We start from the raw sequence: 13,467 nt of genomic DNA on the forward strand, positions 1-13,467 counted from the left end.
ACCACCGCCGTCGTCATCACCAACGCCGTCATCTACGTCCGCCCCTTCGTCCTCCACGAGCTCCTCCCCTGCATCGATTCTGTCGCCTTCAACCCTCACGCCATCATCAAGGTCCAACTCCGCCCCCCCGAATCTCGCTTCCTGCATCCTGTTAGTTATCGAAATTCGAAATTGTTCGCTATGTGGCGTTTGATTGAATCTTAAATGTATTGATCACTGAACACCTAAACCCTAGAAATCTTGAGTTGATTAAGTAATTTCTTGGAAAATTTCTACACGGATCATGCCTTTACTGGAGATTCTGATTACTATGGAGTACCCTTTGATACTTTTCCTTTTTTTTTTTTTTGTGTTTAGCTTGATTAAGTAAGTTTTTTGAAAAAAAAATTGTACAAGAATTTCCGGAGACTAATAAGTTATGGATAAACTAAAAACTTAAAGAACTTACAAGAAAAATAGAGATGGTTCTTTTTTTTTTTACTTTTTGAAAAATAAGGAGCTAAACAAGATTTTAGAAAACCTCTACACAAGCCCTTAAATCATTGTGATTATTCTTGCATAGAGAACAGGCTCATCTTAAGCTCTGTGATTTATCTCTTCAATTTGAAATTAGAGGCGCAATACAGTGTGTATTAACAAGTGGCAAGTTGATTTCTGTTTATATTTTGTGAAATTGAAGCAAATTGTACTATGCCTCGCCCATAGACTTGTACTTTAATACTCTTCAATTGGTTATATGCTTGATCAACTTGCCCTCTATCAGAACCTCCTACTCTGCTGTTACTAGAAATTTCTAAAATACTTAAATACCTAATCGTCATGAAACAAATATCATACATCATATTTTCTATAATACTCGTTTATTGCGGAAATTTTGTACAGGATGGGGACCGCAGACGATTCTTGTTATCCGCACTTTATCACAACAGTGAACACCACTTGCTCTGCAACATGTGGTCACTTTACAGGAAGGGGCTTCAGCTGGAAATTTCTATGGGTAGCGTGGAGTTCGCGTGCATGATTGCTTCGTTGCTTGGCCTCTCGCGTGGAGTTCAGATCCTTTTGGCCAAAGGCCTCCTTTTTTACTTCGGCATCAAGTACCCATACTATATGGAGAGTACTCTGTTGGATTTTCTGGTGTTCTCTTTGCCATGAAAGTTATCCTCAACGCCCAACACGACTCTGTTTCTGTGAACGGAGTGATATTCCCATCACATCTAGCTGCCTGGGCTGACTTATTTAGCATCCAAATTTTTATGCCGCATGCATCATTCTTTGGCCACCTCGGGGGGATTATCGCCGGACTTCTATATGTTTGGCTGAGAGATTCTTTTGGCGAAAAGGACCCAGTTGCTGCTATCATTCGGGATGGTGGTAGGATACTAGGGAGGACTTTGAGGTTTGTATCGAGCTTATTTAGGCCTCAGAGTCCAAGTATATCACGAAGCCAGAGTGAGAGGCGTTGTTCATGGGGTTCTTTTTGGAGATGCCAAGTATGTAACTCTGATAACTCAGGTGTGGTTAATCTCTGTGAGATGTGCAGCACAGAGCGTAGTGGCGCTGCATTCTCATTGGCGAGGTAGCTCCATCGTCTGGATATATGATCAGTATGTGGTAAAGAATGAAAGCTTTTTGAATCAATATGGGGGTTTTCTTGTTTTCTGCATGTTCAAGCTAGCAACTTTCAGTTGTTGTCCTCCTTGATTACCTACTCTTTGATTTGAATTTCTGAAGATGATGCAGTTGGCAATTTACTGTAAGTTTTGAGTTCAAGAAAGCTAGTGGGTAGTTGTTAAATGTTGTTGTATATATGTTGATGTAGATATTATATCTGAGATGCTAATTCTCTTCCTCTGATTACACGCACTTGGCTTAAAGAATCTAGTATATTTGTGCAGTTACATTGTCATCAATTGATCCGAAAGTTTTTGCCAATGATTTGTTCAGTCTACATCAATTCTGTCATTTCTGCAAAGTATTTAGATTGTAGTTTGGAGTATTTCTGTAGTTTAATTTATGATGCGTTTCTTGGCTTCATATTTGAGTGAATTGGTTACCAAGTGAAGTCTTAAAATACTCAATTTTGCAGGAAATCTTTGCTTCTCTTGCTCGTGCTGCGTGTTGCAACTACTTACTGGACAATGTATTGTATTGTTGAATGCCTGTCATTTTTATTAGTTCCTCGCTTTATTGTTATGATTTTTGTTAACTTAATTTTCGACAACCTCCTTTGTCTCTACATATTTATTTGATATTCCAGAATTCTTCTTGGTTGTTTAAAATATTTTCAGGCCATGCCCTTAAAAACAAAACTGCGAAGTATATACACTGTACTCGTAAGTGCTTAATCAAATGAGATTGGCCAAAATTACTAGAACCGGGATTATGTTTCAATTTTTTGATTCAAAATATTGTAATTAAGAAATATATAATTAAACTTAGAATTTGTAGAAGAAAACTACACATCAAATACTGCCGCCTTTGATTGAGAGCAAAATTCCAACAACCCCCCCCCCCCCCCCCCCCACCACCACCACCACCCCCCACCCGCACACACACCCAAAGAAGGCTAAAGGTTATACAAAAAAATGAATTGGATCACTTCCAAAATACAATATTAATAAACTTCACTTCCAAGTAAAGGAAAACCATCGATGTTCATATTTCCGAAATAGGAAATTCATGTAGCTTTTGCACCCATTTTTTTCTCAACCAAAAGCTTAGTTTATATTCAAAACATATTTCTCCTTTATAAAAATGAAGATATCCAAATAATGCATGAGACGTCAATTTCCTTGCAATACCTACATTTGTTGCTACGACATTTGCTACAAAAATATTTTGCAGCAAGCAGGAGATGGTTTATAATAAAGCTTGATGTGGTTCTGCTTCAAATGACCGTAAATATACCCGACAGTAACAAAGTTCTTACCAACATATGAAACCGTACAAAGAAAACCAGCCGGGCAAGCATTTCATCCACACTAACAACCTCGGCTAGAAGAGGTGGGAGAGGTAAAGCGAAAGTGAAAAATATTTATATGCTGTCTCTTTGCGCAATAAAAGTCTCTTTTAAAAGCCATGTCAATGCTCAAAATTTCAAATCATAAATACATATTCTGATTATTCACTTGACAAGAAAGGGCACATCAACAGTAAAAAAAAAACCCTGATTTATTGTCTACCTTATTTTTCGACATAAAGATCAAAGATATCTATTCAGCTAGAAAATAGGAACCAAAATAGTGTTATCGGATTCAGATAATGCATCGCTAAGGATCTTAGATCCACATTCATAATGTACAAGAGCTTGACAAGAGAGAAACTGATCAGCCTGTCAGCTGCAGAACTACAAGTAGCACGAGATCGACATTGTTGCATATGTTGAAGCACTGTTTGGTTAGGACAGTCTTCACTCCACATTGTTCAAAGAGGTCCTCTCTTGTTTTTCCTGGTACGAAAAAGGGAATGATGTGAGGATAAAAACTACACCATTATGATAGAAGCTAAAAGTTTTAAGTAATCGTAACAGGTATTTCCATACAAGGATGGTGACAATATAATACTTCGACAATGTAAAAAATTGAGTTTCACTACTTAGTCAAATCGTTGAGGTTGAGTTACACGTGCGAAACTATTTCATTTCTGACCTTTCTCCTAGCTCACTGAAACTGCCATAGACATTCTGATATTATTCTTCAAAAAAATTTCACACATTTCAGATAAATTTCTTTCAGATAGACCCTCTTATATCTCAAGCATTCAACTTCTGTCACACCAAGTTACTATCAGAGGGTCCCGTCAGTTGAACAAAGTGTAAAGTTAAATCTTTAACTCATGATATGATGATGTAGCAGTGATGACAAAAAACGCAGCGCCGCTGTGGATATGGGACAACAATTGCAGGCAAACCTAGGCTGTGGAAGGGGTCATTGACGTGCTGAAAACATATGTTCCACAGTATGTACTTCTTTGCTGTGGCTGAATGTGGGAGCACTTATCTATAGCCACAGTCACATCATAAATCCTTGAAAACTTAGGATATGACATGGCAGCAACACACAAAAAAGAAATTATGTTTCCATTAACCTTCATTGGTCGTGAACCTCAACAATGATTTTTTTTTTAAATTTAGCAAAAACTATCATTGCATATTTGCATATTATATCAAATTAATCATTCAAATACTTAGGGGACTCAAGTAGGCAATAAGTTGTTTTTATCGTCATCATTGAAGAATCTTAATCCATATCCCTTCACATATGAAGCATGTCCTAACTTTGTCTATATGTTGTGTTAAAAACAATTGGTAACATTTTACGTGTAGCACATGCAGAAATATGTAAAATGCATATGAAAAAAGTATATCAGAAGTGTGAAGCTGCATTAATAAACATTAGTTATTAAGACTTAAGGGATTTTAAATAAGCATATCTTAAACTTGTCTATTTGTTGTCATCAATTATTATTTTGCGCCAATAAGATTTTACATTCAGCATAATCACGCACAGGAATATGTGAAATGCATAAGAAAGAAATATCTCAGGAGTACGAAGCTGCACTTAGAAAGTTCACAAAACAAAGTGTGGGATACATATGTGATGAGTAACTAACAGAGTGTCAGGTTCAGCACATATCAAACACGAACATAGTTTCATAGTAAAATTAGTTATGCTATGTAGCAGGGTAGTTACAAGTTCCAGAGACTTTTCCATGATTTTGTACTCTTCTTCAATCATTTAACCATCTAATGAACTACCGTAAGTTTACATCCATAACAGTGTGATAACAATTAATAGATATACTGCTCACAACTGCTGATAGCGTTAATATCACAGATTTAGGAGCATACCTTAGCCAGCCATCATGAAAAGCACACCCACGTGCATCTAGAAATGAAGCCAGCTATACATAGTAGATCATCCCCACTTCAATGAGGCTAATGTGAGGTATGTTTAGCGCCACTCCAGGACCCCTGCAGTTTTTTCTAAGGAAAGAATAGGCCACATTGATAACAAACTTCTTCAGAAATGATGAATTCTTTCTGGCCTTTATATACGAGTGACCCATCACATAGGCAACCCCTGCTTGCTTAGCCTCTATGAGTGCTGCTAACTCTTCTCTCACCTGTGGATCTATATACACGGCCTGAGGTGGCAGCTCGAATCGGACGCGGCGTCTACGAGTTACACTTGGTGACTCATCCTCATACAGAGACTGTAAGCTTTGGAGAGTTTCGGATTTGCTACTTCTCAAAACAGTAGATTCACCTAAACCATTTTCCTCAGCATCCCTAACCACCAAACTCGTGCCTAATCTCTCAGAAGTCCTTATAACCGCCATTCTTCCCTCTGGAGATACCTCATAGCTCCCTGAAGAGTTCTCCTCAGCCTCCATTTGAATGAACTCCGCAATACTCAAGACAAGATGATTCTCAAAATCATCTTCATCTTTTTGCACATCTTTGTACCCATATCTCACAATACAGCGATACATCCTGTAGGGTCGAGGGCCTATTCTTCCTATCAAGTATCGTTCATCTGGTGGAACATATGGAACTGGCACCGATTTCACACAGACAAAGACAAGAACTTGATGAAAAGCAGGAAGGTTAGTTACAAAGTGCGAGAAGATAGCGGGGACTCCTGTAACCAGCTCTGTGTAAATCAATCCAATTCCCGGCACACGAACAATACCAAGGCTAGGACCAAGAGTAAGAATCCATTTCATTGAAACTTTGTTCTGTAAGTCAAAGAGATACTTTCTTCGAGTGCCATAGTGCCATACATACATAATGATCATGAAGACAACAGCAAGTGCAAGGGGTGCCCATCCTCCCTTAGGAACTTTCATGATTGAAGAAGATAAATAACATATCTCTATCAGTCCAAAGAACAGGAGAAATAAAGCAGCAAAAATGATGTGCTTCTGCCACACAAAGATGATGACAAGTGCCATTAGCCATGTCGTCACAAACATCACAACTATGCAAGCGATGCCTGAAGAATAAGAATCATGTTTACACTCAGTAATTGATAATAATAAAAGTATCAAAAAACCATTAGAGAATTACACAAATCAAAAAGTTCTTTCATTGAGCATTCTATGCATGCGCTAAAAAGGTAATTGCATTTCTATACAATACAAGATTATGCACATGTTGTTTCAGAAGCACTAAGAATATTTTCTTCTCATAAAAAGAATACACGCTACTCGCTTTGTAAAAAAACATACCATAAGCGTTGCCGATAAGGTTTGTGTCACGGAATCCAAGTGTCACAGCCAAACAAAGAACCATGAGGATCCAGTTTATTTCAGGTATATATATTTGACCGTAGATCCACCTTGATGTATGAACAACCTTAACACGTGGAAAACACCCCAAGGCATGGCATTGCTTTACAATGGAAAATGTTGCCGAGATGACAGCCTGACTAGCAACTATAGCGGCAAGAGTGGCTACAACAAAGACAGGCCAAAATACAGGCTCTGCAAAGCGAACAGAAACAAATCATTATGCTTGAGCTTTTGGTGCTGAATTCATTCTTGTCTAAGCCTTACTTGGAATAGATGCATAGAAGCTCGTACGAACATTGGAAATGTTTTTAGAAAGATAAGCTGCCTGTCCCATATATTGTAGCACTAGACAAGGGTAAATCATGCCAACAAATGCCACCTGCGAGAGAGTATTCAAACAAATTACTTCTCACTGAATTTAAATGGAAAAAGTTTACCTTTCTTTGAATTTAAATGGGATACTAGGATTCATGCAGCCGACCCAAAAAAATTTGTTGTTAACTTGTTATATGGGAAAATTTTATAGAATAGTTCTCCAAATCTTTCTCTATATGTAGATATGTGTGTATGTGTGTGTTTGTGTGTCAGTGTGAGGGAGGGAGGGAGGAAGTAGGGAGGCAGTGGGGTGGGGAGGGAAGGAGGCTCCACATGATCCTCATGGATGAGAATTTTATGCTCGGTCATCCCACATGATCTGAACCTACTGTTTGACACAATAATTTCAATCTAAAAATGAGAAATCAAAAGGTTTCAAACTTTTGTTCATAATTCAAATTATATCTTCCTTATTTTCAGCAACAAAGTGAAAATCCAAAGTGCTCTATCTCCTCCTTAAATTAACTCAGTAACTTGTATGTGAAGACTAAAAGGAATGATGTAGATCATCCATGGAAATATTTGAGATTAAAACTAATTGTGTGCTTCATCCATACAATTGCACATGATGGAATTCAGTTAAAAAATTTCTCCCTCGGAGCAGACTTATTTTTCCTACGTGTTTTGTGTGTTTGTGCGCCTATATACATATTTGTATATGTGTTTGCAAGGAGCCCCACCCCCAACACATGAGACGTACACCAACACCCCTCGCACGTGTGTATGCACATAGACACAACTATGTATATGGATTATGGACACACAAAGGACACAACTATGTATATGGATTATGGACACACATAGGACACAACTATGTATATGGATTATGGACACATATAGGACTAATAGGTCCACTCCAAAAGAGAATATATTTCCTTCTACGCCGGAGAAAGGCCATACATAATACACACACATATAGGGGATATTATATATGAGATGTCACACATTAAATGCATAAGTTACCCCCACAGCAGTCTACAAGAATGTTTGACAACAGCCAGGTTGAACTATAACTGGTTAAAAAAACCACAAAATCATTAGCCAAGAGTTCAGGGGAATCCACATTCTCAGAGGTGACACTCTTAACCTCATGTTTTCATATACTAGGGAAAAAAAGTGGCACCTAAGTCAATAAGGACAAGATACAGTAGGGGCGAGTTTGATCAGGGAAAGGTCTATTATCAGATTGAACTAACAGCCTATAGAAAAGACTACATCACAACATAGAAAGCCACTATTATGGTCCATACACTTTTGTAATGACCATTCAATCAGGATTACATATAATATCCACATCTCAATCCTAAACTTGTTCTCGAGCATGTGCATAGGTACAATGAATGTGCCATTTATCTCAGCAGTAACCCCATCCCACCTTCAATAATTAACATTTTGGATTAACTGTAACATACTACAATCAGAGTGAAATTAGAATCATATAATATGACAAATTTGACGACACGAGACCTCTGGACTTCTGGAATTACAAAAGCTAGTTGTCCACTTCAACTCCCGTAAGAGAAGAGGATATATGTATAAACATAAGATGACTGATGGGGGAAAAGAAACAAAAAGGAGAAAGAAAGAAAGAAGGGACTGTACAGTCAGATTATTTTAGAATTGTCGAACATCCAGTAATTGGTGAAGCAAGGCTGAAGCGAAGAATATCATACTACTTTGGCAGAAAATCAGGGAAATTAAGTTAAGGCCTAAAAATTAAATAGATAAAAGCTTACTCAACATAACACATATAGCAAGACACCTGTTCAACCACTTTCCAGCCCACTTCTGATCAATCAAAATTTCCCTTTCATTTTTTGAATAGGTGAGTTTTTCAGTATCATCAAACAAATAATAAGTGTACTAATGCTAATAAGCCTGATCTTAAAAAATTTATAAAATCTTTCATAAATGCTTCTAATTAGCATATAGGTGCTGAATGATTTGCACTGGAAACCATAGAAAAAAATGGTACATCCAAATATGAAGTATGTGTAAACAATACGAGGGGGACTTGTAGCTGTTACTTCCATAAGGCAACACTATACTAATGTCATTCATCTACAATATTTGTTATCCGCTATCAACACAAATTTTGATCAACGTACCCTAATTGATGTACCACTAAAGTGGCCAAGATCTGCAAACATAGCTTCTGAACCTGCAATCATGAGTGTTAGATGTAAGCTGTAATTATAGATTAAACTAGAAAGTTAGCATCTTTAAGTTCTGAAAAATCTATTCAAAATTTTACCTGTAATGCATAACAGTATCCCCCCTAGTGAAAGCCAACCGTCTTTGCCTGTCACTTTGAAAAATTTAATGATATAGTGTGGTGAAAGGGCACGGTAGATTCTGGGATTCCAGCGAATTATGTTGTATAGCCCAATTGATCCAATGCACACCAGCCAAATGATAACAACTGGTGCAAACATGAATGCTACTCTCTGAGTACCCCGGTGCTGCAATGCGAAGAGGCCAACCAGCACAACACAAGAGATTATTACAACCTCACCTGCACGCCAGAGATAATTAATGATAATAAGGCAACCATGACATGCCATAGTTCAATATTTTAAAGATGAGGTAGACACGCTAAAGCAATCAAAGAAATTGAAAAATCAACGTATCTGAGAAAGCACAAAAACTAGACCACTTATCTTTTCTACGCTAGTTTGTAAGATATTCTAGTCGATAGGTTTTGTTCCCCTATAAATCTTCTCAAAAAGGTCTCTACGGAACCAAGGCAATGGCTTGAAAACTTTTTGCATGGACATGGATACGGGTATCAGTACAGGTGCGGGTATGGGGATACTACTATATACATATATAGAAATTAATTTACATAAGATCAATAACATTTATTCATCCACATGCTATGAGAATTAAAATTCTTATATCATTTTTATGTTTTTTCTCATGTAGATTATAAACCATATACCGCTTGTTTTTAACTAGACACTCAAACGACCTTTTAAAATTATCCATGTTGAACGAATTTTAAGAAGTGAATGTAAGGTGTAGGATAAACTTCCAAACAGCATATGACTATCATGTATTATATAACTGAGTATACATCTCAAATAAGCGTATATGTATATTCAAGGAGTGTCAGTATCCGATATGGGTACTATACATGATAGAAGTGTCCAAGGAGTGTTGGTGTCCAGTACGTGTTGAGTACGGGTATGGCGTCTGAATAGAAGTATCCAGGAAACATAGCTTGAAAGATAGTTATGAAGTAAATAGAGAAGCTGATGCATCAGATTTCTATATCCCTATTTTCCTCTCTATTTCTTCTTGGCCATTTCCTTCTATGTTATCTTCTAAATATCTTCTTTCCTTATTTTTCCTTTGCAGATGTTATTTATAGTATATATCTGCCAATTAGGCCAAATCACAATGTCGTATTCCTCCTTTTTTAACTCTCTGATAGGGGAGAAGTCTTGGAGGGCTCTTCAGGCTGGCACAAGTTTAAAAACGTTAAATGCACTAATAAGGTGGTTGTTCTACTCCCATCAGGATATTATATTTTAACACCAACTCATTTATTAGCACTTTCCATTCTTGGTTCACCACCCCTTTAACATCAGGTCATTCTCAAATGCCAACCGCAAAGTGATAAGAGAGCTACTGAAAGTACAGATAACAGGGATATATGCAATTTACACGGATATTAATAAATACACGAAACAATATCTTCAGTATGTTCATTAAGGGTAAGGCCGCATCCTCTATTAAGCTTTACCTCCCAAGGCAATGCAATGGTCCAATATTTTTTTAGCCCAACACTGCTGAAAAATGGATGCTCTTTCTGCAATGCAGCAGTCTAGAGGACAAAACTGTTTATTAATAGTTTAAAACCACATCCCGCCTTCTACCCCCACACCAATGAATTAATCTGCAACACACAAATTGTAGCAGAACAAAAAAGAACACTCGAAGTTGATGGTTCCTTAACCATTTATTTAAGTAGGCAGACATGACAATTTACAATGGCAAGTTAAATAGGCTACTAGTAAAAACAAGATATTGGCGGATCACATACGTTACAAGAGCAAAAAATGTTCAATGCGGCCTCTGCCCGTCTTTATGCAAATGCAATCAATTTCCTCCACAATTTTTTAATTCCAAAATATAGGTCGGCCTATTGAGATATTGAAGGTAAATTTTACTTAGCCTCCTAGTTTAGATTTAAATTATTTGACATGAATAAAATGTTTTCAGACCTTTAGTTATTGTCATGTTACAGAAATATTTAATGATATATTTACCAAATGAAATTCATTAAGATATAATATATTTACCAAATCATATTCATTAAGATATAAACGAAGTTCCAGGAAAGTCGGATAGATAAGCAAGAGTAAAAACTGCATTCTTACCGTTCTGTAACCTATTAGTACGAACTTGCAACCCAGAAATCGATGACAAAACTGCAAGGAACCAAAGCTGAGTTTTAGCGGATGAGCAGCAAATGAGTAGCCATGAGAATAATTGTGAGAGAAGAAATGAAAGAAGGCTGAATCAGCTACATGAGGCCCTAAGTCAAAACAAAAGGGCTAACTTTACCAGAGATAGCTGGCGTCAAAACACCATCACCAATCACCATGCAAGCACCGAATAGAACTACAACTAGCAAAGCAGTTCTCAGCTTTTTGTGCTTCTCTAGAAACCTTTTCAATGGAGAGGGAAATGTGTTGCGATTTGTGTTCCCATTCCTGTAATATGTTGAGAGCTCTTCATCAGCTGCTTGTTGGTTGGGAAGCAAACTGAACTTTGCATGTCTGCAAAGGAGAGAGTACAAAGCAAACGGTCCCCCTACAAAACATCGCTTGAATATATAACCAAGTACTATAGAACCATGTTTCAAAGCCAAAAACACCCCAAACTCACCTTCACCATTGTCATCAGCACTCAGCACAATGAACACATATTTGAGCAGCGGGATCAGAGTGAGTGTCCAAAAGATCAAGGATACAGCACCAAATATTGTCTGCTCATCTTGATAATCACGCAGCCTACCTGAAAATGTACTCTTATAAACGTAAAGAGGAGAAGTACTCAGATCACCATATACTACACCAAAGCTCTGATATGCCAAAAGAAATAGATGTTTGTAGTGTTCCTTCGAGCGGATCTGCAAGAGCAACATTAAAAAGCCACATAACTTATAGAACAGACAACAAAATAACGCATATCCATATACATGATATTTGAATATGTTAACAGAAACATAAGTACCTAGTTTTCAGTTCTTGAGAAATGGACCATTTTCAGAATTTTTAATAATGGGATGGTTGACATTTAGTACAGCTTTTAGTTCAACGAGAGTAAATGAAGTCGATATTCAGGGATAAGCTAATATCTCTTACTAGTACAAAGATTATATTAAAGCACATAAACCATAGTTCTACCTTACACCTTCAAAATCTCGACTACCTCCTTTTCTTCAACATACTATATGATAACCTCAGCAGCATAATAACAGTAATTCATAATCCTAATGTTAATATTAACTGAACCTACATGACCTCAGTTGCACTAGTTATCATTATTCGCATGATTCAACTACACATAACATGTTCAGTTTTAGCCTTACAAGGGATATAATCACGTAAATGGTCAAGTTACAACCTTTTTTCTTTTAACATAACTTATCACTCCCAAAGCTGACAACCCAAGATAGAACTGAATTCAGATAATATGAGACTAGCGACATCACACGTTAAATTTACAATAAAACATAATAAAGCTTTCAACTTTCCACGATTATGAAATAATCGAAGATTCAAGAATTACAACAATCCAATTTCTCTTCAACTCCAGTGGAGATCTTGCCCTAATTCACTGAAATCTTGCCCTAATTTCAAAACCTAAATCCCTTACCCGCGGGTTGTCATCGGTGGTCCCCCTCTCTTGATCCATGACCGATTGAGCTCAGCCTCAGATGACCTCAATCTTCTCCTTTCTCCTCTTCCTTTTTCTATTTTCAGCACCAATTGCTTGTCGATAAACCTCTGAGAAAATAAAATGGAGAAGTTTGAAGGCGATTGATTATGAGAACAAACGAAGAGGGGATTAAAGATCCGCGAACGAGGCGAGTAGGATTATTATTTTCTTGATTTTTCTTTGTCTAAATAAATCATAATTATGAGCTGGTGGGTTCGATCAAAGATTATTCGCGGTGTGTTTTAGCGTACTGTCACCGGTTAGATTTAGGATGATTAGCACTTAAACACCTTATAGTTTCTCATGTTTTCACTTGTATATGCTGCAATTTCTAAAATTTGCAATTTTAGACATTCTGTTATGCAAATGTGAGAATTTTCCACCGATGTTTTCCGCATGTCGCACTCACGAGCTAATTTTAGAACTTTTCAGTCCCCTAATTTTTGTTGAATTTATTGTTACACCCTGATTGTATTTTAAACCTAAAAGTCTTATGGTGGGTTTGATAAGGGTTTGATGAACATTCTAAAAGTTTTAAAATTAGCTTGAGAATGTCTTATGGGAAAATTCGGTGGGAAATTCTCATGTTTGTATAATAGAATGTATAAGCGCAAATTTAAAAACCTTGAAGTATTTGATTGCTGCCAAAAACATGTGAGGGTATGTAATTGCAAAGTGGGAGAAAATATAATGTATTTAAGTGCTGAAGAGCCTAAATAAATATAAGTTGTAATAGTTCTAAGTTGTGATTTTAGCATGACTGCCTTCTATTTTTCTCTCTGTTAAATTTTTTTTTTTTGACAGAAAAAACAAGGGATATACCATGTTCATTAAAATCAAAAG

General features: G+C 36.9%; 1 protein-coding gene and 1 pseudogene across 2 annotated transcripts; one reads left to right on the forward strand and one right to left on the reverse strand.

Moving 5' to 3' along the window:
• The first annotated feature begins 3 nt into the window (after positions 1 to 3).
• LOC109827746 lies at positions 4 to 1,935 on the forward strand (annotated as a pseudogene).
• A 1,116-nt stretch (positions 1,936 to 3,051) lies between these two features.
• LOC109827735 (potassium transporter 7) lies at positions 3,052 to 12,798 on the reverse strand. Of its 2 annotated transcripts, XR_002243496.1 has the most exons (10): positions 12,562 to 12,798; positions 11,569 to 11,812; positions 11,245 to 11,493; positions 11,058 to 11,108; positions 8,927 to 9,187; positions 8,781 to 8,833; positions 6,562 to 6,676; positions 6,235 to 6,489; positions 4,853 to 5,999; positions 3,052 to 3,451 (listed from the first exon to the last, which is right to left on the reverse strand). XR_002243496.1 is itself a non-coding variant. In XM_020394751.1 (9 exons), exons 1-9 carry the CDS (start codon positions 12,598 to 12,600, stop codon positions 4,906 to 4,908), a joined length of 2,361 nt encoding a protein of 786 aa, XP_020250340.1. In that variant the 5' UTR covers positions 12,601 to 12,798; the 3' UTR covers positions 4,852 to 4,905. The 2 variants fall into 2 exon arrangements, 1 of the variants encoding a protein (XP_020250340.1); XM_020394751.1 differs by lacking the exon at positions 3,052 to 3,451 and having other exon boundaries at positions 4,852 to 5,999.
• Between the last annotated feature and the right edge of the window lie 669 nt (positions 12,799 to 13,467).

The sequence above is a fragment of the Asparagus officinalis genome, unplaced genomic scaffold (assembly GCF_001876935.1).
Source record: "Asparagus officinalis unplaced genomic scaffold, Aspof.V1 AsparagusV1_Un406, whole genome shotgun sequence".
NCBI lineage: Eukaryota > Viridiplantae > Streptophyta > Magnoliopsida > Asparagales > Asparagaceae > Asparagus > Asparagus officinalis.